Consider the following 25,672-nt stretch of genomic DNA (forward strand, 5'->3'; position numbering starts at 1 on the left):
TAAAGTGATTTATCCAAAATCACACAAGAAGTCTGGCAGAGTCAGGGAAAGAACTAGATCTCCTGATTTTCATTATTGTGGGATTTAATCACTAGTTTGTTCTTCGTCTGCAGGTAGCTGGAGTGCCCCCCTAATCTGAATACATTTACGGTAGAGTGAGCAAGTGTGTTTCCTTTTTAAAAGTTTCTCTAGTTAAGATTTCAACATCATACATTTATTTGAGTCTCCGGGCCTCAAGGTTGAAACTAAGCTAAAAAATGAATTCAGAAAGCAGCTTATCCATTTTTATGATTCATTACCTTACCCACTGTAGACAGACATAACAAAAATTAGAAAATCACATGCTGTGATTAAGTAATAATTAAGGATTTTGGTTCTGCTATGTTCAGGAAGAAGCACATAACTTTTTTCTAATCTTTTGAAGTTGTTAATCTCTTAAAATGTTCTGATTTGCAAGTCACTGAGACAAAAAATTCTGGATGGTACAAATTTCATATCAATTGAGATTTTATTATAACATTAAACAACTGAAGCTGATATACAATGTAACCTCTGTTTGGTAATTTATTGGTCTGTACACTTTATCTGTTTCTGTTTGAAAAGATTCATTCACCAAAAGAGAGAGAAAACATCATGCTTACTGGTTGCAAAAAAATATTTGAGATTGTAAAGGAAAGAAAAATGATGACATCCTGATCAGTCCAATGTAATACATGTAGGTTATGATGACAAGACAGCTTGCGTCAGTCAGCCTATACTGAACCAATGTGAACTGAGGTCAGTGGCTATTAATCATTTGTCAAAGACTGCAGGCCCTTATCAGCCAGTTATAGATAGAAGGATGTTTATATCACAACCACAAGTGGCAAAGCTATAAAGAATTTAAACCATAGCACAGCAATGACACTTTTTATAGATAAAATAGAAATCTAAATGAAATGCTGGCCTGGATAGCATCATCCATTTCCAGTTAGGTATTTTAGTAAATACTTTATAAGTTCTTCAGGGTTTTAGAACCTTGGTTAGTTTTCATTTTTTTCTTTTTTGTAAACAGTTAGCAAACAAAGCCGAAATAAACACAAGACATGCTAGTAAAGAGGAAACAGATTGTGGGTGCTGTGCTACTGAATGCAACCGCTGCTTATTTTACTCAATCAGTTACTGTGCCTTTATCCCCACATATCTGAGGGTAGGACTGAATACTATAAAGTCAACAGAGTAATTACAAAAGAGATACTTTCCATAGCAACTGTCTGCAGGAAGATGGATTGGCAGGCTGGGGAGAACATGGAGTTTGAGTGGGAAGAGCCGTGGAGCAGGAAGGAGAGCAGTGAAGCAAAGGGGAGGGGAGGTGGGAGCATAGCGAAAAGGCATTCCAATTCCTCCTGCGGACTCTGCTGGACTTGGTGGGATCTTTAGCGGTCAGAGCCCTTACCCCACCCCCAAGTCTTAGTAGGGTCATGGAAGAGCCCTTCAAAATCACTCCCAGTCAATGGGAGCCTTATTAAGTCCAGGAGATCCCAACTAGTCTAGGGACGTTTGTCAGCTCCCCCGCTCTCCCCAAACAGCCTAAGCAGGGTCTTTGGGAGACTGACAATTCTGTTTAGGCTTTTGGGGACTTTTGGGAAACTTCCTAAATCTTGCAGTTTTATTGGGATTAAGGTGTTCAGCTGTCAGTGTGCTTGTCTGGTCCATACTGGGGCAGAGTGAAAGCTGTGGTAGTTATCTGAGAGAGTCTCAGTGCCTTGCTTGAGAAGCGGAATCCTCACTCCTAAATTCCTGGCTCTCGAACATTCTAGTTTTTGCTCTGGTTTTTCACATAAACGCTTTTTAAAGGTGCGATACCCATAACTCACTGATATGGACCAGCCACCTTACCTACAGATGTCCCGATTTTATAGGGACAGTCCCGATTTTTGGGTCGTTTTCTTATCTAAGCTCCTATTACTCCCCACCCCCTGTCCCGATTTTTCACATTTGCTGTCTGGTCCCCCTAATCAGAGAACTCTCTCATACAGCATGGGTCAGATTTTAAGTCCTGGTCTTTCATGCTGCGACCACAATCCAAAGCAGGTAGACATCTAACTACAAATATCTGTACCCACAGTTTATTGTGGGTACATTTATTTATTTATTTTGGACAGGTGCAAAGTCACAAGCCCAGCTGAAGCCTGACTGAAAATCTGGCTGTGCATCTTTTGTATGAGATTACTGAGGTATAAAATATGTTTCTTATTACAGGAAGCCCTGTTTAAGGGCTGAAATATTTATGTCCCATCTTAGCTTGTTTATGCAGTTACTTGGGAAACCAGCTGTTTGAACTTCAGTGCATAAATTTCAGTAGGTGGCTTGGGAAGAGCCTGGTATGCCACCATGCCAATGTTGTGACAACTGGTGAGTCCCAGGCAGAGCCAGTGTTTATAGCAATCATTTTCAAGTTTAATAAAAAAAATGACAGAAAATCGGCTCTTTTTTGGAAAGAACAGATTTTCTGGAAAGAGTCTGTAGAAACTTCAAAAAGTCTGTCCATACAGTGCCTACAGCTTGGCTCACAATGCCTTCTTGAGAGCGGTGCCAGGTTTTACAGCCCTGCAGGCTGTAATGAAGAGAATATTTCTCTTCATTTAGCGTTTCTTTTTATAAAACTTTCAAACCTTCCATGCCACATGAAGCTGATGGAGGATGAAGCAGTACCAGCTGCATGCAAGGTGGGTGGCAATTTGCAGCCCTCTGCCCTCGAAGGAGATATCACTCCTAGGTGAGGGTAGTGGCAGCAACGCCACTGCCTTCCTCTTTGGGCTCAGCTGTGGGAGAACAACTTTAAAATCCAGCCAGCACGTCACAGGAGTCCCACTTATGGAAACTGCCTGGCTCAGGCTTGGAATCCAGCATATCTCTGGGTGGGCCTGGCCCTCCCAGCCAACCAAGCTCACTGTGCTAGCAGGTTCTGGACCCCACAGAGGAGCACAGTCTGGTGTGACTGTACCGATATTCCAGGGTGGCTTTCTGACCTGGGCTCTGTGGAACCCCTGCCGATTGAGTCTAGCTCTAGCCCTTTCTGTTTATTGCGCTCAGTGCCATTATCTTTTAAGAGGTTTCCTTTTCATATCTGTTCCTTAACTTGGTTAGGGATAGAAGTTAAATTTACTGGATAGTAACTGCCGTGATCACTCTCTCTGTATTTTATGAATAACATTACCACCCACGCTTTTTCCCAGTCATTTGGTACCTCCTCAGTGGTCCATGACTATTCAAAAAGAAACTGCTTGTGCTGATTGTCTCAATACCGTTACGTTGGATATCATTCACATCCACTAATCTACACAGCATAGATCCATTTTTCAAATATTCTTTTACCTGCTTCTCTGCAACAGCGACTGCCTGCTTAGGAGGATTTAGATAGTTCCCAACTCTCCAGATGGAGCCCCCTTTTCTTTTTCTTATTTCATGGTGTTCAGCCAATAACTTACTGCTGTAATCACAGCGGCCGTTTCTACTTGCTCTGAGCTGATACCGAAACATTCCCCAACAGAGTGATCCAAAGGAGTTGCTATTTCAGCACACTAGAGGGAGTGCAAGTTGTTAACCATGCTCAGTAGCTGTTCTGAAGCTGATGTGGAAGACTTCTTTAAGGGCAGACACGCCTGCTTGTGGACACATCCCATCCCCCTATCCGCCTGCCTTTAGTTAGAAGCTGGAAGCTCCTGGCCAATCAATAATGAGTGCTGTCAGGGATACAAAACTGTCAGTCATGTTGAGCACCAGTCAGATCTAGCCCAGCTGGGAGAAGAGAGAACTGCCAGGGATAACCCATACTGAATCTGTGGGTTGGATCTCAATACAGTTTCCTGTAATTTTACAGGTTAGTTGGACCTTATTGGTCTGCAGCAGTTATATGTTCAAGTATCTCTAAAGTCCTTAGTCCCAAGAAGGAAAATAAGTATTTATTTTTAAATATAGCAATGGGTCATAGTTAAAGGGATAGGGAAGTTTGCTACTAGCCTAAAAGGCTCCTGCCCTGGTCTTGTTGTTCTAAGAAGCAAGCTTAGAATTAAGTAAATCGGGTGCTTGTGTTTGTGTGAATATGTATGTTATTGAGGGTACGTCTATACTTACCCGCTGGTTCGGCGGCAAGCAATCGATCTTCTGGGATCGATTTATCGCGTCTTGTCTAGACGCGATAAATCGATCCTGGAAGTGCTCGCCATCGACGCCGGTAAACCTGCTCCGTGAGAGGAGTAGGCGGAGTCGACGGGGGAGCCTGCCTGCCGCGTGTGGACCCGCGGTAAGTACCTTTAAGTTCGAACTAAGATACTTCGACTTCAGCTACGTTATTCACGTAGCTGAAGCTGCGTATCTTAGTTCGAACTGGGGGCTTAGTGTGGACCAGCCCTGAGACACAAAGCATGGCCCTGTGTCCTGACTCGCAGAGCAGCCGTCAGATCCACACACATCCTCCCCCGCCAACTCTGTAGGGAGCAGATAGAGCTGCCAGGGATAACCCAGTTTGAATCTGTGGGTTGGATCTCAATATGGTTTCCTGTAATTTTACAGAAGTCAGTGAGATTGAGACTGGGAAGACATCGTAAAGGAACAATCGCAGATCAGAGGCCAAACGTCTTTGTGAGGTGTGTTATGTCATTGAACCAACGACAGCGTGTGAGCCTAACAGCTGCAGTAATTGTCAAGTTTTTTTCTCTTATTTGAAGTTGTGTATGTGCTCATTGTCATGGATGCTGAAACAACTGGTTATGCAGTATAACTAAATGCTTTATTTAATTGTCAATAGAATACCCAGGCTCAGCCTACATGACAGCAGAAGATCCCGGGTTGTCAGAAGACCCAATCGCTGTATTTATTTATAACAATTTTTGGGGTTAGGCCTGTGTTATATTTTTCATTTGAAAAGACTGGTAAGTAAATTGACTTGCCTCCCCTCTACATAGATTACATACACATTTTTTCTTACAGTGCTTGTTAAAACTGGTTTTAAAGAATAGTTCAGGAGCTCACTCATTTTAGAATCACCATCACTTTTATCTCTCTTCTCATTTACTTGTCCCCCTTTCCTCCATGGTGAACAACATTTCTAAGTTTTCCATCTTCAAATAAAATGTAACAATGTGAATCATGATTTTTCAGTCACAGGCTATAAAATACTCCTGCATTACATACATCTTCTCCAGTTTTTATATCCTGATGCAAGCTGACCTCAAAATTTTGTCTTCTATGTTTACAGCCCAATAATGCCTTTCTGGGAGCTCAGAAGGGATACTGAATTTATGAGGCAATTGCAAGTCAGGTATTTTACAGGTATTTTGATTGCCCACATTTGTCAAAAATGATTTTGTAAAAAAATTAAAGATTACTGTGTGATAGATTAAACAGCGGTACAAAAGCTGGTAGTAATTTTTGCCCAGAAAATTTGACTTTGAATCTGTATATAAAACACAAACTAACTTTCTTGAACATATTAACCTGACCTGGTATGTTAAAAATGTTTATCTTATGTGTATGATAAAGGAGTTTATTAAGTTTTTCAGTATATAAAATGCACCTGGCACTAAAGTGTTTGAGCATATGCACAACATTTCATATACTGTAACAATGACTTTTAACAAATGAACTACTCACCCTTCCCTTGGGAAAAAGCCTGCAAAAAGAGGTGGACCATGAGCCATGCCCTAAAGATAGAAGACTTGAGCACTGTCAGACCAGAGAGAGAAATCAATTCCAGAATTAAGGGCCCTGCACCCAGAATGCCCACATACTAGCTACCTGGCATTTATATCTGGGGAGCTGGGATAGGTAAGCAGGTCCCAAGCTATCTATGGCCTTTGTAGACCAAAGTCAACACCTTGATGTACACATGAAAGAGAAGAGGAAGCCAGGCCTGCTAACAAATAACTGCTGTAATATGCTCTCTGAACAAAGACCATCAAGAATGCAGATAGCTGCCAAGTGCACTAGCTGATGCTTTCGAGGGATCTTCAAGACTAGTCCCATGCACTTCACGTTAGGGTAACAAAAGCATGGATGACAGTGCTGAAATCCAGGCCTGAGAAACAAATGGTTACAAATACCTCATCATAGAATATTGGGGTTGGACGGGACCTCAGGAGGTCATCTAGTCCAACCCCCTGCTCAAAGCAGGACCAATCCCCAGACAGATTTTCACCCCACTTCCCTAAATGGCCCCCTCAAGGATTGAACTCATAATCCTGGGTTTAGCAGGCCAATGCTCAAACCACTGAGCTATCCCTGCCCGCCCCCCGCATACATGCAGAGTATAAAGAATTATAGATGTGTGCTGCAAATATGTTTGTAAAAGGTGTTTGTCAAGCATGCATAAACCCAGCCTATCCTAGACACAGAAATGTTGTTTTGCCTGCTTGACTGCGTCTCCAATGTAAATTGAGCCTGATAAGCCCAGAAACAATGGAAGTACATTTACACATACAGTAAACGCAGATATCAAACTAGCAAGCGGGGGGGATGATCACTTAGCATTCACAAGAGGGATGGAAGCTATACCCCTAGGAAGCCTTCCTGGCTCTTGAAACAGAGACAATGGACTTTAGGAATTATAAGTAGAAACAAAAAAACATTTTGGCCACTAAAGGACACAAGAGGCCAGAGCTCTAGAAATCTGAGAAAGGTGGATCCTTCAACCAAGGGGGTTGACGTCTCTGGGAATGGACTATAGGTGAGAGACCCGCTTAGACAAAGATTGTAACTTGCCGACATTAAGTTTTAGTCACTAAAAAGCATGTTTTGTTAGTAACCTTTCATATCTCTTTCACTCTTACCTGAAGAGACAAGGTAGATAGTATCTTTTATTAGACCAACTTCTGTTGGTGAGAGACAAAAGCTTTTGAGCCGTACAGAGCTTTTCTTCAGGTCTGGCCAATAAAAGATATTGCCTCACCCACCTCGTCTCTAATACCCTGGGACCGACATGGCTACAACAACACAGCATACTCTTACTTGAAATCACTTAAACCTATGTTCTTTGTTAATAAACTTATTCATGTGTTATTACAAAACTTTCTCAGTGCTGCTGTGAAGTGTGGATCTTCAGCTAACCTAACAAGCTAATGTGGGCGCCATCTCTTTGGAGGCAGTGAACTTAATAACAGCATCCAGTGAGAAGGACTGAACACTCCAGAGAGACGTCTCTCGGGAACTGGGGTTCACTGATTGTTACCTACAAGGCAAGGTTTTAGCTGAATAGAAATGGAAAAGGTGCTTTACTACTGACAACTGGACACCAGAAGCATCCCCAGATTGTTAACATCCTGAAACAAGGCAAACGGACCGCCTCAGTAATAGAGGAATATAATATATCACACCCTCAAGATCTTTTCCCTGCCTCACCAGCATCACCTACAGATAGATTAAACTTCATGCAACTTGCTTTCATCTGAAAACAGTCTTGGCCAAGCATTGGAAAAGCAAAGAGAGCATCACTGGGGTCAGATGAAAAATGAGACACAGCTGTCTGTCTGAACTACAGTTCAATATGGAGGCTTGACAGGTGGGGTGACAAAAGGATCGTAAGATTTCACAGATAAAGTAGTTTAAGAGGTTTCTGATGGTGGACAAGTCTCTCTCTCTCTCTCTCTTTCAAAAGGTCCCATTGAAGCCAAGGGGAGTTTTGGTCCTGACTACAATGGGAACAGACACAACTTCAAACTTGAATAGTTTATATACGTTATAGACAGACTAAATCTGCAAATGCCCCAGTACTATTACATAATACTCTACTCTTGAAAGTGCTGTGTAACTAAAGGCCCTGTCTAATTCCATAATGTTAAAATCATGTATCATTTGTGAAGAATGGGGCTCCTTGACTATACGGAATGTAATCCGCCCTCCCCAACGCAAACCAACCCACACCCCTAAATGACTGAAGCCTCAGTCCTGCAATGTGATGTGCACACAAAGTCCTACTGTGTCATGCACCACTTCACAGGATCAGGGCCTACATTGGTTACATTACATGCATGACACTATGTGCAGATGGCTATTACATATAATGGAGTTCTGTCCTGCACCCTGGGATAATGTGGTCACACTGCAATGTTACAGAACTCTGAAGAAAAAGAGCGGTGGGAAAACGCTATGAAGAGGTAACAATTGAAAAAACGATTTAAGATGAAATCAAAGAAAGACACATTTACTAGCCAGAATATTCTAACTGAATTCTCACTGCCTGGCCCATAAACAGAATCTTACCTTGGATTGGAATGAGGAAGTGGGTTCATTTCTTTTTGATAGTGATGACCTTGATTGACAGGCTGTGGAAAACACAAAAAACAGTAGTGAGACGGTAACTGTGCAAATATTTTTCCAATATATCTAGAGGTATAAGAGAGAATCCTTTGCGAACAATATATTTGTAGTATCTGATATATTAGAATTCTATGGTCTTCATTACTGAGGTTTGAAATACCAATTTCAAAAATGGTATTCAGGTTCCAATTTTGTAAAAGTACATTTTAAATTGATGATTTTCTTGGTTGATATGCCTATACATTGTACATTGAGTTACAGTATAAGCATTTACATGAGATCTGATCACCTTGCACAAAGTAGATGCAAATCCTATGAAATGTTGTTAACTCTAGTTTATCAATGTTTATCTCCATGACGGTGTCCTACTCAGTTTTAATGTTATATAATGTGGATCATATTTTTAGTTAAAAGAAACAGTGTATTTAACATAAAAAACGAATGTTCACAAACTAATATAAAAAAATCCAAGAGCTCTAAATTTTAGGAATATATTTTTGTCAGTGCAAGGTAACAGAAGAATAAACATTATATTTACAAAGCCCCCAGCTCCACTCAAAGCACTCAGGGCATGACACAGATAAATTAAAACATAACCATACACAAACATTGTCAATACACAATGAAATGAGAAATACTAAAAACAAACATGCAGCTTTATTAAAGGAATAGGGTCTTAAACAGGGACCAACATTAACAAAATGAGTGTGTTCCCATGATTTTTGGAAGTGGAGAGAGATGTGATCAAACAGATGTCCCTGGGGAGTGATGTTCATATCACTGATCAAACTGTGATCGTGAACATCCCAAAAAAGGGTAGTAGGAGAGAAGGGAAAACACAGAGCACCCAGTCAGGCTATCTATGAATCATAACATCTGTTCCCAGTGATCTTTGATCTGGTTCTCCAGTAAAGAATAGCCTGGGTTTTACATTTTCACTGGATGGGAATATATCCGCCTTGGGATGACCTAGTTAAGATATCAGCTGGGATATGTCTGGGTTTAAAGATCAGTTTCTGTTGTCTGTCCGCTTACATCTTATAATGTATCATATATTATTTGCATCTCCATAGTGCCTAGGAGCACCTAATCATGGACGAGTACCCCCACTGTGCTAGGCACTGTACAGTACAAATATAGAACAAAAAGACAGTCCCTACCCCAAAGAGCTGACAATCTAAGTATAAGACAAGAGACAACACATGGATACAGACAGACCAATGGGGAGCACAAGGAAATAATGAGCGGCAGGCAGGGTGGTGGTCTTGACGGAGAATGGAAGTACTGGGGAAGGCTTGGCGGGAGAGGGAAGATTAAGAGCTCAGTTTTATTCCTGTTTGGCTTAAGCTTGTCGCTCGACATCCATGAGGAGATGACAGAGAGACAGCCTGAGATTTTAGTTGGTACAGAAGGAGACAGGTCTGGAGTACAAAAGTATACCTGTGAGTCGCCAGCCTAGAGATGGTAGTTGAATTTGTGTTTGTGGATGAGATTATCCAGAAATAAGGAGTAGCAGAAGAAGAGAAGGGGACCAAGGACAGAGCCCTGTGGAGACCCTGCAGAAAGCGGTAGGGGAGGATCTTCCAAAGGACATGCTGAAGGAGTGATTAGAGAGGTAGGAGGAGAACCAGGGGAGAACAAGATTTCAAGAAGAGCGTGGTCAACAATGTCAAGGGTGGCTGACAGGTCAAGGAGGATGAGGATGGAGTACTGATTCTGAGATCTGGCTAGGAAGAGGTCATTAGAGACTTTGAAAGCCAGGACAGGGTCTAGGATGGAATTGGAGGAGATTGCGATTGTAGACAGTGTGTTAAATTATCTTAGAGATGAAATGGAGAAGAGAGCTGGGGCATTAATTAGAGAGGCAAGTGGAGTCAAGTGTGTTTTTTTCAAGACCAGAGAAACTAGAGCATGCATGTACTGTCAGGGGGAAGAGCCAGAGGAGAGAGACAGACTAAGGAGAAGAGGATGGGAGTATTTTTGTGTTCAGTGGCTCCTTTCTGTGTATCGCCATGATGGAGGCTAAGAGTCCCGAAGTTAGAGATGAACTTCTTGTGGCACCTCGGATGCAGTCAGAGTGTTGTCTGATTAAACCCTAACATGCTCTTTCTAGTGACCCTGAAATCTCAAAGAGCCAACCAGACTACTCTTTGTTAGGAATGGGATGTTTTGGAAGTAGTTTATTAGAGTGGCCCAGGTGTGCTTCCCTCCTGAAAGGCAGGCATTTGTGGTCAGAATATTTTGGGGGTATGGATTACAGAGGGAGGGCCAGGTTTTTAAAGGTATTTAGGTGCCCCAGTGGAATTTTCCATAGTATCTAGGTATCTAGCACTTATTGAAATCAATGCGTGTTTACGTGCTGAGGTGCTTTTGAAAATCTCACTAGGTCCTTAAGTATCTTTAAAATCTGGCCTGGAGTATCCTACCATCAGATGGGCTTCCTGTTTCCATCAAGGGAGTGACTGAGCCGTGTAAATGGAATCATCATTTTCCTTTTCATCTCTTGTTGGGAACAGCTGCAGGCACATACGAGGAAGCCCAGAATGTCTAGGAGTGCTGAGGTGACAAATATAGAGGTGCTGTATCTGAATCAGTATTTGCATCTGCCACTGGCTTAGTATATTAGTATGAATATTTTTGAGGAAGTGTCTTTCCATAGGGGACCAACTGGGGTATTCAGGGCAGGAAGGAAAAGAGGTCTCATGGTGGTCACTTAACTGTTTCCACTTATAGTTCAGGCATTATTCCTAAATGCCTCTTGTCATGCATTCACAGGGTCAGTCTATGCCCTGGCCTACAACCAGTCTCCTGGGAATATCCCTTTAGTGGACCCCAGAGATCCACGCTGTTCTGCAAGAGCAGGCCTGTAGTCTCCATGACTCTGAAACGAGCCCTTTCTGCCACAGTGTTGAACTGGGAGCTCATGTTCAATTGCATGTCTGAAAGTCTTTGGACTAGCATCAGGAAAGTGGGCTTAGGACAGAGTGTATATTGGGGAAGCATGGCTTCTTCAGGCCCTCTTTCCATGAACTCCACCTTCGCTCTTCCCCATCCCTTTGTCTATCAGTCCCAAATCCATCATTCACATGTGTAGGTTCTATTCAGTTCTTGTTAATGATTCTGGTTTCCATCCAGACACATAGGTGGCTCAAACACCCCATTGCTTTTCTTTCCACTCAAAGTATGGCTGTACAAAGCCCACAGGGAGACTGAGGTATGTATGTGGATCACAAAAACATTTTTAAAATTCCCACATTCTTAAGAACATAAGAACGGCCACACTGGGTCAGACTAAAAGTCCATCTAGCCCAGTATCCTGTTTTCTGACAGTGGCCAAAGCCAGGTGCTTCAGAGGGAATGAACAGAACAGGGAATCATCAAGTGATCCATCCCGTCACCCATTCCCAGCTTCTGGCAAACAGAGGCTAGGGACACCATCTCTGCCCATCCTGATGAATACACATACAATACTTTTTCTAAAATACTCTCTTCCTAGCCAAACATTTACTTCTTTGCTTTCAGGAACATGGCTGTCTGGGAATATTCATTCTCTGGCCATTTAATCCCCAAAGAGAGGAAATGGAGGTTCCTGAAACTATGTCAGCTCTACAGGGTGACAAGTGGTTGGCTTACATAGGTTAGTGTGCCTGGGTCCCAGTTAAAAGAAAACTGTATGTACCTACATGTATGCGTCAGTAAAAGGCTCTGCTAGAGGGGAGGCAGCGGGAAAGGCTCCAGCAGTGGGGAGCTGCCAGAGCCTTTCCCTGCAGCAGGGAAAGACGCCGGCAGTGGGACACTACACTGCTAAAAATAACCGTGGAGACAGGGAAGCACTGCTTGGTTGTGTAGACAGCAATGTAGGATACATATTCTAAGGCAGTGGTGCTCAACGTATTTACCATTGTGGGCTGCATATGCAGCTCCCTCTGTGTTATGTGGGATGCACAATACAGTAGAGCCTCAGAGTTATGAACACGGGAATGGAGGTTGTTCATAACTCAAATATTCGTAACTCTGAACAAAACGTTATGGTGGTTCTTTCAAAAGTTTACAACTGAACATAGACTTCATACAGCTTTGACATTTTACTTTGCAGAAGAAATACGCTGCTTTCCCTTAATTTTTTTAGTAGTTTACATTTAACACAGTACTGTACTGTATTTGCTTTTTTCCCCCTCTCTGCTGTTGCCTGATTGTGTACCTCCAGTTCCAAATGAGGTGTGTAGTTGTGTGTGTGTTCATAACGCTGAGGTTCTACTGTATATCTATACTACACCTCTACCCTGATATAACGCGACCCGATATAACTCAAATTCGGATATAACGCGATAAAGCAGCGCTCCGGGGGGGCGGGCTGCACACTCTGGCAGATCAAAGCAAGTTTGATATAACGCAGTTTCACCTATAACACAGTAAGAATTTTTTGGTGCCAAAAGAAAAAAGAAAAAAAGCGGGAAAGAGGAGTAAATAAAAAAAAAAAAAAAAAAAAAAAAAAGTTTAGTGCTTGTTATATGACAGCAATACGATTCAAATCGATATTGTACCTTTCATTACAACACTGCCAAATATCTATCAAGAGCATTTTAAATTAGCAAAGTCAGTCAAAACATTAACTGTTAAAATTAATTAATTTACTGTAAGGGTGGCATGGCGTGGTGTATTGCCACCCTCACTTCCACGCTGCTGCTGGCGGCATGGTTGGGCTGAGCTCCTGGAGCCCGCCTCCAAAGATAGGGAGCCCTGACTGATGTGAGCCTCCCGCCCCAGCCAGAGACTGCACCCCCTGCACCCAACCCCACTCAGGGCCTGCCCTTCAGCCCCTCCCCAGACTGCCCTCAATCACCCAACCTTCCTGGGACTGTCCCGCCAGCATCCAGACCCTCCCCCCAACACTGGGCTGGCACACGTGTCCCTGCAGAGACAGGGTGCCCTGTCCAGGGCAGAATGACGCCCCCCACCCCCAGGGACTTCTGCCTCCAACATCCAGTCCCCCACCCAGGGACTGCCTCCCAGCACCTACCTCAGCACGCAGTCCCCTAAGGACTGCCCCCTCCACCACTCAACCCCCCCATCCAGGGACTGCCCCCAGCCAACAGTCCCCCGACCTAGAGTCTGTTCTCCATATACCAGTGGCATCCCCCTCCCCGTGGCCCTAGACCCCTGCACCCTCTTCCCTGCACCCGCTGGTCTTCTACCTCTGCTGCACAGATCTCAGTTGTGCAGCCTGCCCTGCCTGCCCGCTGCTGAGATCTTAGTGCCGGGGAGCCTGTTCCAGCCAGGGTCACTGAACCCAGGATCCTGTGGGGAGCACTGAGCACCCTGATCCTGGGAAGGGGGGGCACTGACACTGGATCCAATCCTGCACCGCCTCATTTTTGCACCCCTGCTGGCTCTGCGCCCAAGGCAAGTGCCCCTCCCGCACCTGCCGTAGTTATGGCCCTGATGATGTCACATGGGTCGCAGCTGTGTGCTGATTGGGCCACAAGCGGCCCATAAGCAACAGGTTGACAACGACTGCTTTAGAGCCTAGGTGTGTCTTTACTGTACTTGCCAAAGCAGTGCCTCACCATCTACACTTCTATTTCTATCAGTGCTAGGGGGGCATGGAGTGTATTTACGTTACACACTGCCGTACGGAGTGTGCAGTGTAGACATGCCCTAAGAATGGAAGGATTGTGAGATTCTGTCCTGACACAGGTAAGAACAAGAGACCTAGCATTGGAGAGGGGGTGCAGTCAGAGAGACCAGCTAGCCCTGTAACTATGATAAAGATGGATTAATGATACTCAATTCCGTGACACCTTAGAGATCAGGGTCTGCATCTTGCCGAACCCTTCTTGAGTTGAGAACACTAGCTTTTCTTGTAACTCAACTCCTAGGCGAACAGACCTCAGAGGGAATGAGGAAGCTTTGCTTTAAATTTATTATGAACTTGAGTGCCTAGAGACCTTGAGAGGCCCCTGGAGATGCTGTGGTAAGTGTGTCATTTAAGAATAGCAATCATCACTACCAATACCTTTGTGAACAGGCTAGCGAGTGGAGAACAGATGCATGGTTATGTAGTGATAGTGTCAATTTTAATTGGTTAGCCAAAAAATGGATGATTATTGGGTTGGATCTGAATACACAGATGATAAGCAGCGGCTCTAATATAGCACTTCTCATCCAGATAAGCTTCTGCTAGGTACATCAATATCTGCTGGGGACATATATATGATAGTGCAAGTCAGTCTCCATCCTGAATTTCATCTTCATCAACCTTTTCTGGCTTTTGAGAAATCAGATGGCCAAGACCCCCTCCCCGGATTTTTTTTGTTACGACGAAGAATACGGAGTAGAGCCCTGAGCATCTTTTGTTGTGAGAGACAAGCTCGACTGCTGCTATTTCTAGGAGATAAGAAAGCTTCTTCAATCTGGCTGAGTACTTGTCAACTCCCAAGGTTGGAGACAGAATGACAAAGGGGATGTGGAGGATCTCTAGACAGCGAATGCTGCACTGCTGTCTAAAATTGACTGGCACCAACTGTCTGAGAAATGGGGTATCCTGCCAGCAAGGCCTATTTCTGGGTGGAGGCAGGCCAGATACAGACATTTTGACTTTTTGGAATAGGAGGATGAAGTGTACAGCCGCAAATATTCCACAGGATTGTGCAACACCTTTATGTGTATTTCATCTCTCTGAAAAGGTCAAGCAGGATGCAATGTACAATATTTTCATTTTCAAAATACTTATATTTTTTAATTCTACATAAATATTCTATTACTGATTTGGAATCTAAGCAATTTTTAATTTTTCACATTTTATAAACCCTTACCAATCACCTTCAAGGTAAAATTCAATGTTTGAAAAAATATCTACATCTGACAGCTATGCTGCATAATGTACAGTACCTAAAGCTATTTTATTCCTTTAGGGCTGTCACAGTTTAGAACAGCTGCTAAACAACTTATATTTCAACAATTTCTTTTGACAGCATAGATATTACATTTCAGTTCTTGGAAAACTATCATTAGCCATAAAATTCAGTTTTTAGTAGATCAATTTTATAGTTGTATAAGAACATCTGTTCATTTGTTTTAACTGCAGCTTAGCAATATGATCTATATACCTTTGCAGTTCAGAAGGGTTTTTTTTTGAACCTCATTAAAGCCAAAAATAGGTGGGCATCTTTTAAATGAAGCTGAAAATCAGACTAAAACATGCAAAATGATGGAAAATTTAAAGTCACAAAAATCATGTTACAAGTAAACTATTACATACATTTACTAGGTAACATACTTATATGCTATACCACTTTATAGAAAATAAAGTGTATTCCAAAAATGAAAGGATATAAAATATGCCTTCTGGTGGTGCTGTTGCTATAGATTACATCAAGGGACAAAGAGGTTATATAAAATTACCCAGCATTTAGAACAAAAAGGCTTACCTTTTGGGGAAGAGCTGTTGATAATTTTTGTGGAAAAATAAGAATAGACTTAATGGGGGAATATGATTTGCAAAAAACATTATCAATTTAATAGAGAGGAAAAGATGTTAATGCTTTAAATCAACAGAAGGAGACTACCTAGAAATGAAGTAATCTCTCAAGGTTAACCATGGCTAGGGACAATTTTTCAGATTGTCCTTAATTTTATAAAGTATAATGTACAGATTAGTTCTAATTTGATTCCTATACATTGTGCAGATGAACCCTGCTGATGTGTACTAATGGAAGATGGATGCAGGTACACTGTAGCTTTTCTGTGGTTTGCACATAAATATAATTTTTATTAAGGTCCTGATTGTTAGCATCTGCAGCTCCCCCTGACTCTCTGGGACTGATTTTCAGTAATGAAAATAATCCCTGTGTAAATATGAACTAGCTTTTAATTATACAAATTCTGAACTTCAGCACAGAATGGAAACTGAAGAAATGAAGGCCTTTATTCATGTAGGGTGACATTCACCTGTAGCCATACAGCAGAACAATGCAAGGAAGAGAGAACAGTCTGCAAACGCTTTCTGCTCACTTCAGAAGGGGGCTCCACGTGGACTCCAAATAGGCTGAATTTTGATCTGTCAGTTACCCTGAGTGACCATGGAGTAGCACAAGTATACTGCACACTTGAGTTTTGCTTAATGTCTGGATTCAATGACAACTCAGTCCGGTAGCTAAGTGATATTAGTTCATAGATTAATTGATGTTAAAGCTGTTAGATCATCTAGCCTGACCTCTTGCATATACTGCCATTAAATTTCACCCCATTACCCCTGTACTGAGCCCAATAACTTGTGTTTGACCAAAGCATCTTCCAGGCTGGCATCCAGTCTTAATCTGGAGATATAAAGAGATTAACCTTGTTCCAATGGTTAATCAGCCTCACTGTTAAAAATGTGTGCCTTATTTCTAATTCGAATTTGTCTGAGTTCAGCTTCCCCCCACTGGTTGCTATGCCTTTCTCTCCTAGACTGAAGAGCTTTTAGTACCTTGTATTTGCTCCCTGTGAAGATACTTATACACTGTAATCAAGTCACTTCTCAATCTTCTTTTTGATAAACTAAACAGACTGATGCTAAGTCTCTTGCTGTAAGGCAGTTCCTCCAACCCTGGAATAATTTTTGTGACTCTTTTCTGCACCCTCTCCAATTTTTCAACATCCTGTTTAGGATGTGGACACCAGAATTATATGCAATGTCTCACCAATGCCATACACAGAGGTAAAATCACCTCCCTGCATCTACTCACCATTCCACTGTCAATACACCCCAGGACCACATTAGCCCTTTCTGCCACAGCATTGCACTGGGAACTCATGTTCAACTGTTTGCCCACTATGATCCCTACATCCTTTTCAGAGCCGCTGCTTTCCAAGATACAGAACCCCTATCCTGAAGGTATGGCCTGCATTCTTTGTTCCTAGACTGCATTTGGTTGTATTAAAACACATTTTGTTTGTGCTGAGCTTGCCAACGGGTCTAAATCACTCTGACTAACTTCCCTGTCCCTCATCATTATCTTCCACGCCACCAATCTTTGTGTCTTCAACAGTGATTTTATATTTATTTCCAGATCATTGATACAAATGTTGAATAGCATGGGGCTTAGAACTGATCCCTGCATCATTTGATAATTTCCTGATGACAACTACTTTTTGAGATCTGTTAGTTAGCCAGTTTTTAAATCAATTTAAAATGTGCTTTACTGATATTGTATAGTGCTAATTTGTTAATGAAAATGTCATACGGTACTAAATCAAATGCTGTACAAAATCCTAAGTATATTAATAACCGCTACAAAACAACTTGATCAACCAACCATGTAATCTCATTGTGACGCTGGCAAACTAGGTGTCAGCTCATGCCAAAGCCCCAGGCCTCACGGAATGTTTACAAACGATGGCTGGAAGCCAGGCCAATTCACTTATTAGCATAAATCAAAGTGATTGTTAAATGGATAAGAGTGTATTTGGTGTTTAAACTCCATGAAAACTAATGGGATGTTACTTGCATTGTTTTCACGTACCTGTATCCTATTAAAATATAGTAGCAAACATTTACATTATGTATACCCCTGTAATTAAATAACCCATCGAATGAGAAAGAAGCCTTGTGGAATTCAAACGAAAAACGTTAGCAGAAAAGCGCTAAATTTCAAAGCAAGTGGTGATTGTGTGATATAACTGGAGGTCAAAGACTCTAAATGCATTCCTCATTCTCCGTCATCAAAGGAAGAGCCAACGTGGGTGGTGACCCTGTCAGATTGTTTTCTGTGAGAAGAAGCTACAAGTAGGGATTCAGGGAAAGATCCTTCATCTCTGGACTGTCTGGATTCTAACAGGGTGGAATAACTGAACAAAGAGTTATTCTGGGTAGCCCTGAGAGACTTTTGGGAAACTGGCAGATTACTACATCTCTGCTGCCGTTTGGAATTATAGACTGTGACTCACCTGTACATATATTTTACCTGCTTTAATCTCTCAATAACTCTCATTTCATTTTCTTAGCGAAGAAACCTTTAGTTAGTTTACTATAGAATTGGCTACCAACATTGTCTTTGGTGTCAAATCTAAGGTACCAATCAATCTGGGGCGAATGAGTAGTCTTTGGGTCTGGGAGCAACCTAAATGTGATGTGATTTTTGGTGTAAGTGACCATTATCACTCAGTCCAGGTGGCAAGATAGATTGGAGAGTCTAAGAGGACTGTTTGTGACTCCATGGTAAGACTGGTACAGTGATCCAGGAGTTCTCACTTGTTACCGGATTGGTGAAATCTAATTATAGAACATACCACCAATTTGGGGTATCTTCCCTATTTTGTGACAGTGTGCCATCATCAAAGCATTAAATCAGGTTTGTTTGACTACACCTATTTTCTATAAAACCACATTGACTGGCATTAATTATATTTCCATCCTTTAATTCTTTTATCAGCTGAATCACGTAGCAGCTTTTCCGTATTTTGCCAGGGATTTTAACTGGCCTATTACCTGGATTATCCTGCTTGCCCTTTTGGAATATTGGCACAACATTAGCACTCTTCCAGCCTTCTGGTATTTCTCCAATATTCCAAGATGTATTAAAAATTAACATCAGCAGGCCAGAGATCTCTTCAGCAAACTCTTTTAGGTGTATTGGTGCAAGCTATCCAGACCTTATGTTTTAAAAATGTTTATCCCTAGTGGTGCTGTTTAACATCCTCCTTAGTTACGAATGGACTGCAAAGTAATTCATCATCCTCATGTGATACAAGTACATTATCCTTCTTTCCAAATACATAAGTATATAACAGTCGATGATTTCTGACCAGTTTCTAGTAGATGTAAGTCCACACCCCAAAAGCTATGATCAAAATTGGCACTAAATGGCACCCTGGCAGCTAGCTCAGAAAAGACAACAATAATTGAATGAATGGGCATGGATATAAACTACCATGTTATTGCTACAGGATGTTCCCCTAGGCTCAGGCTGAGGTATGTTATTAGGGCAGTGTAAGGAAGGGGCTGGGTGGGTATATGAAGACTTTCAATTTCTAGTGATACAAGGTGGGCGATGTAATCTCTTTTATTGGACCAATGTCTGTTGGTGAGAGAGACAAGCTTTCAAGCCGTACAGCGCTCTTCCTTCAGCTGTGGCTCGAAAGCTTGTCTCGTTCACCAACAGACGCTGGTTCAATAAAAGATATGACCTCGCACCCCTTATCTCGCTGACATCCTGGGACTGACATGGCTACAGCAACACTGCATAAAATTTCTAGTGATGTCCCGCTGTCAATTTTCAGAAACATTACATCCACTTTCTAAATTAAAACAAAACAAAAAACCTCCCACTACAATCTAACAACCTTAAAACCCCACTGCCCAGTTTGCAGAGAGTAGAGCAGACGACTACACAAAGCTGCACAGATAAGACTCCCAAATTCATTACTTGGGTCTTGCATGCTTCAGGTGTTTGAAATATTATTTTTAATTGAATTTGCTCTTCATTTAGAAACCTTGAGAAATCTGTCTCTGGCAAAGTTCAATACATTTCCTTATAGGTTTGATTTACGTAGACAGAGATGGCTACAAAAGACTATTCTGAATAACTACAGCTATATCTAATTACAATTTTAAATGACTAATTAATTATATCTAAACATTTTTTTAACTGAAGACATTAGTCTGAAACGTTCAGAAGATGATCAAAGTAGTGGGATCAAAGAACACTCTTTGCATTTACACCATGCTTTGCTAAATATCGGAAAAGTACATTTTATAGTAAAAGTTTTCTCTTTCTTTTAATCATGGTAATACATGTAAAACCAAACTTGACATGTCTAAATAACCGTATCAATTTCCTGATAATTACTCAAAAATTAATGAGTTTTATATGTTCTTCATTTACCTGAAACCTACTGGTCCAATCCTGCAGACTTACTCATACAAGCAGTTCCATTCAGCTCAATGGGACTGCTCATGCGAATAGGCACTTAAGGATCAGGCTCTTTGCATGGGTCTAATCAAGTGAGTACTAAGAAAACTAAATGTTGGACTTGGGACGCAAGGAAGTGCACAGTGTCAGTGTCCTACGAACAATTAGACGAAAGCTATGTTTATCTGCCTTCCCCCAAAATACTGGTTTGTAAATCAGACTTTTATTAGGACAGCAACAAATTTATCAATACATTTCTGTTCACTTTAAAACTCTACTCTCTAGTCCACCACAAAGCTATAATGCAGCATTGATCATTCATTATGGAAGACTGCTACAATGATTCTGCATTCTGGCAAATCCCAGTCCACATATATGCCCCTTGTGGTCGCTGGTAGTTACATAAATTAGAGCATTACTCAGGTCTCAATAACTTATGGTGGGGACTGGCTCCAGTGCACCTAATGCAAGACTGGGCCTGTACCTGAGGGCTGTTCTGCGTTATTTCTTATCCACGGGGCATTTTCAATGTTTATTATGGTTTCATCCACTACTACATTGCCACAAAAAGTGGGACTGTGCTAATACAATCTGTGGATGACACAAAGTTGGGGGTATTGCCAATATGGAGGAGGACTGGGATATCATATAAAAAGATTGGGATGACCTTGAAACCTGGAGTAATAGAAATGAGATGAAATTTAATAGTGGATGATACAAGGTCATGCACTTAGAGACTAATAAGAATTTTGCTATAAGCTGGGGATTTACCAATTGAAAATGACAGAGGAGGAGAAAAACCTGTGTGTATTGATTGATCACAGGATGACTATAAGCCACCAATGTGATAAACCCATGAAAAAGGCTAATGCAATCTTAGGATGCATCAGGCGAGGTATTTCTAGTAGAGACAGTGAAGTGTTAGTACCATTATACAAGGCACTGGTGAGACCTCATCTGAATACTGTGTGCAATTCTGGTCTCCTGTGTTTAAGAAAGATGAATTCAACTGGAACAGATGCAGAGAAGGGCCACTAAGATGATCAAAGGAATGGAAAACTCACCTTATGAGAGGAGAGTTTGGCTTGTTTAGCCTAACCAAATGAAGGCTGAGGGGAGATATGATTGCTCTCTATAAATATATCAGAAGGATAAATATCAGGGAGGGAGAGGAGTTATTTAAGTTAAGTGCCAGTGTGGACAAAAGAACAAATGGATATAAACTGGCCATCAACAAGTTTAGGCTTGAAATTAGATGAAGGTTTCTAACCATCAGAGAAGCGAAGTTCTAGAACAGCCTTCCAAGGGGAGCAGTGAGGGTAAAAAACCTAACTGGCTTCAAGACTGAGCTTGATAAATGTATGGAGGGGAAGGTATGATGAAACTGCCTACAATGGCCTGTAGCCGTTCTGCGACTGCTAGTGGCAAATATCCTCAATGGCTGGTGATGGGACATTAGATGGGGAGGGCTCTGAGTCACTACAGAAAATTCTTTCCCACGTGTCTGGCTGTTGGGTCTTGCCGAAATGTTCAGGGTCCAACTGACTGCAATATTTGGGATCAGGAAGGAATTTTCCTCCAGGTCAGATTGGCAGAGATCCTGGAGGATTTTTGCTTTCCTCTCCAGAATGGGGAACAGGTCTCTTGCAGATTTAAGCTAATGTAAATGGTAGATTCCCTGTAACTTGAAATCTTTAAACCATGATTTGAGGACTTCAGTAACTCAGTAAGAGGTTAGGGGTCTATTACAGGAGTGGGTGGGCGAGGTTCTCTGGCCTGCAATATGCAAGAGATCAGACTAAAATCAGTGGTTCTCAACTTATTTATCATTGTGGGCCGCATATCCGCATATCGCTGGGTGACGGGGCAGCCCAGACCTGACTGCGCCGGGCAGCCGGGAACACATGCGGGCCACAGTGTGTTACCTGGGCCACAGGGGCTGGGTGGCAGGGCAGTGGCAGTCCAAACCCTGACCCTGGACACCCACCAACAGGGCTGGCAGGCTGCCAGCCCCGGACCCCCTATCCTGTGAGGCCAGCCAGCCTGGAGCCCCAAACCCCCACCGCATGGGGCCGGCTGGCTGCCCTGGATTTTGGAGCTTGCGGGACCAGGTGGCAGCACCGGATCCCGGAGCCCACGGGGCCGGCCAGGAACCCTGGACCCCAGATCCCCACTGTGTGGGGCTGGGTGGCAGCCCCAGACGCCCAACCCCGGGGGGCCATTGGGCCAGCCTTTAGCACACAGCTGAGCTGGGTTGCAGCTGTGTGCTAATTGGGCCGCATGCAGCCCGTGGGCTGCGAACCGCTGGACTGATCATGATGATCCCTTCTGGCTTTAAAGTCTATGAATCTATTAAATAAAAACTAGAAGTGTTTAGATAAGTGGACTAAGAAGTTGTCTAACTTTATGGTAGCTTCTGTAAGTATCTTTGTATGATTGCTGAAATGTTGTTCTGTGACTACAAAAATGATGTCCTGTCCTTTAAACAGCTCATTGCTGAGTGGTTAGATTGTGCCATCAGAAAAATATAATCGTTTGCCATTGTTCAGGATGCAAGCCAGCTGTTGGCTGGTATATTTGGGTCTGAATTCTGAGACCAGTTTTGAATTTAAGAACCCATATTGCACATCTGCAGGTTGTTCCCACTATCATGGCATGCTGCAAAGACTATTTATTTTCTCAGGCTTTGGAGAGAGATGGGTTTATTTTTTTGGGGGGGAGGGTGCTGGTGTGTTGGCTGCTGGTTCATTTTGATGATTTTTTTTTTAAATGGGTGCCAAAAGCGCTTAAAGTATGAGAGAGATACCATTGTAGTGATACCCACAGGAATTTTAATTAAGAAAGGCTACTGTACCTCAAAATTGGTGAAGACTTTTACTGAACATTCATGTAAACGTTTTTAGAGCACTCTAAGATCGGTTTAAACTTACTGGTGGGAGACAAGAGTTCCATGTTGTTGTGTCATCACTGCTTGTACTGATGCTGACATTACAGTTGTCAATCTGAGATGCACTCAGTCCATGTGAGATCCCATTATCCTCTAGCTCTTCGTTTTGTTGTCTCTTCATACTAGCCAACATCTGTAGTTCAGATGCACTCAATCTGCTTGGCTGGTAGTTTCTCCAGTCATACTCCTACGAAATAAAATTGCCCATGCAACACTTAATAATCTAGAAAGGATAATGGAAGAGAATACATGAACAAAACAAATCGTTTGGATAAGCATCAAGTATATTTTCAAGAAGAAACTAACCTAGAAGGAGAAAAGCAAAATATTTATTAGACAGGGTTAATGAACAGACTCCTGGTTCCACTCTGAAGATCAAGCATAAATACTTCCACAGATTCATAGATAAGAAGCAACATAAAAACAAATACTGCTATGGAGGGCAGGTTGAATCGACAGTGCGTGGTGAATCTGCTGTTCCTCATATAGTGCGTGGTGAATCTACTGTTCCTCATATAGACTACAATAAGGTTTAGACAAAAACAATCAGGGTATCTAAAATGTCCACATTCCAATCTTAACTTGGACTCAACCACACGTTTACTATGATGTCATAAAGGTCACAAAAATGAAAATGTATGTCGTTTGACACAAACTATAGCAAGCACAGGGTTTTTACGACAGATCTGGATTCTGGAAAGATATATTGGCCACTTGGTGGCATAAAGTGACATTTATTTTAAAATGTACATTTTAGTTCATCATATTTTTAATTACTTAAAAGGTTGGTTCATAGGATTTCTAAAGAGCTGCAAACATCCATTAGCTATTGTGTGGCCTGCACTACATTCGTGAGGCTGGCCTGTGGCACACTGGAAATCTCTGATAGAAATGTGAAAGCTCACCATCACCTGTGTTGAAATAGGCTTTTCAGAGAAAACTAAAGTTTCTGTATGTGAATACCACCTAGCACGTTGTGGGTGTTACTTGTACATAAATAATAATAATAATAACAACGAGCAAAGAGACACATATCAAAGGTTTGTCACTGACTTACTAGCTGTTTTTGAAAAAGTTGAGGGGGCAGCAAGTTGAAATGTTCCAGCTTACAAAGCTTTTTTCAAGAATGAACTGCCAGGAAATAACTAGTTGTCAACTCAACAAGATCTTGATGTTCTGAAATATATTTGGTCTTATATATTTCAGCTTTTTGCCATTGTGATTTTTAGAGTTGAGTGCATTTTGCTGGGCATAATTTGGGGCACTGTGACTCCATCAATGGGATGAGAGCACTGTAGGATTTTTTTTTTTTAAAACTGTTATAATATGGAAAGTTTGAGCTAATGCAACAGTCAGGCTCAAAAAATGGTAAGATTAGCTGAATCAGATGAGGTTTTAAAAAAATAATAAATGGGTTCTCTTTATTTGCCTCTAGTTTTTGAGCTTGACTGTTGCATAGCATCCAAAAATTACAAAAGATTTAGCTCAGACTTTCCATATTATAATAGTAAAACAGTGATCACCCTTAAAAATGATTCGTTTGCCAACAGAGACCATAATTTCGTCACTGTAATTAAAATAGGAAACAACATTACCTTGGACACCATTGGGTGGTAGCTGTTGACTCTTTAATGGTGACCACAATGCTATGTACCTACTGTCTGTGAAACTGAATATTAAAGCAATAGCATTCTAGAAACTGAATTAAAAGTAAGGCCATGTCTGCTGTATGATCATTTTGTAAAAAAAGGGTTTGTCCCTGTGTCCTTCACCCAAACTTCCCTTACCCCTGTTGTTGTGTAGTGTGCTGCATGCTGTGTAGTTGTACACAGGGCCATATCCCAGCACTCATTTTTATGAGGCAGTGGTGTACTATCCCCATAATCCTGCAGTGTCTGGCTCTGCACTGAGCTAATCGATCCTGAGGACAATAAAACCTAGAATGGAAGGGGAGCAGAGGGACAATAATGCTGTTCCTGGCAACAACCCTGTATTCCGTAAAGGACTCTTTTTCAGAGGTACTGGTAATCATCCAAGACTGAGGAATGCACCACATGGAGCTCTAAATCATTTTCTTTGTTGAGTGATATGTAATCATCTCTAGTGAAAGTGATCCATTTTACAGTTGGTTGCATGTGAAAAGCTAAGCAGTCTGGGTACAAATCTAGGAGATCCAATTTCCCTTTCTTTCTTGATCTCTTTAAAGAGAGGGGAAGTTGCTGACAGTGTGCAAAATCTTTTGAAACTTGTACTGTATATCTCAGGCGTCTGCAGAGCCCACTACTTGAGCCCATATCATCATCTTTTAATAAATCAGGCCCTTAGATGTTTACAGAAATGTTTAAAAGCAAATGTGAAGCTTATTGAAGGTGCCAGTTTGATGGCATTGGAGGCTGATATATCTCTCAATACAACAAACACAATATAAGTGTCAAGGCAAGTTTCCTGGCACTGCCTCACCAGTGTGCCTCAAATCCAGCCTGATGGGACTGCCTGTCATGTGAGAGTTTACCAAAACGTCACTGGTGAAATGACT

At 41.9% G+C, this 25,672-nt stretch overlaps 1 protein-coding gene across 1 annotated transcript in view; it reads right to left on the minus strand.

The window, feature by feature from the left end:
* The window catches only part of CUNH3orf67 (chromosome unknown C3orf67 homolog), a 179,919-nt gene that overhangs the window by 48,231 nt on the left and 106,016 nt on the right, over nucleotides 1-25,672 (minus strand). The window contains exons 12-13 of the mRNA XM_029911205.1: nucleotides 23,120-23,323; nucleotides 8,239-8,300 (exon numbers count right to left, since the gene is read on the minus strand). Coding sequence (XP_029767065.1) covers nucleotides 8,239-8,300; nucleotides 23,120-23,323 — 266 coding nt within the window. The remainder of the gene's footprint in view (nucleotides 1-8,238; nucleotides 8,301-23,119; nucleotides 23,324-25,672) is intronic.

Source organism: Terrapene carolina, unplaced genomic scaffold, assembly GCF_002925995.2.
Source record: "Terrapene carolina triunguis isolate 2854851 unplaced genomic scaffold, T_m_triunguis-2.0 Scaffold89, whole genome shotgun sequence".
NCBI lineage: Eukaryota > Metazoa > Chordata > Testudines > Emydidae > Terrapene > Terrapene triunguis.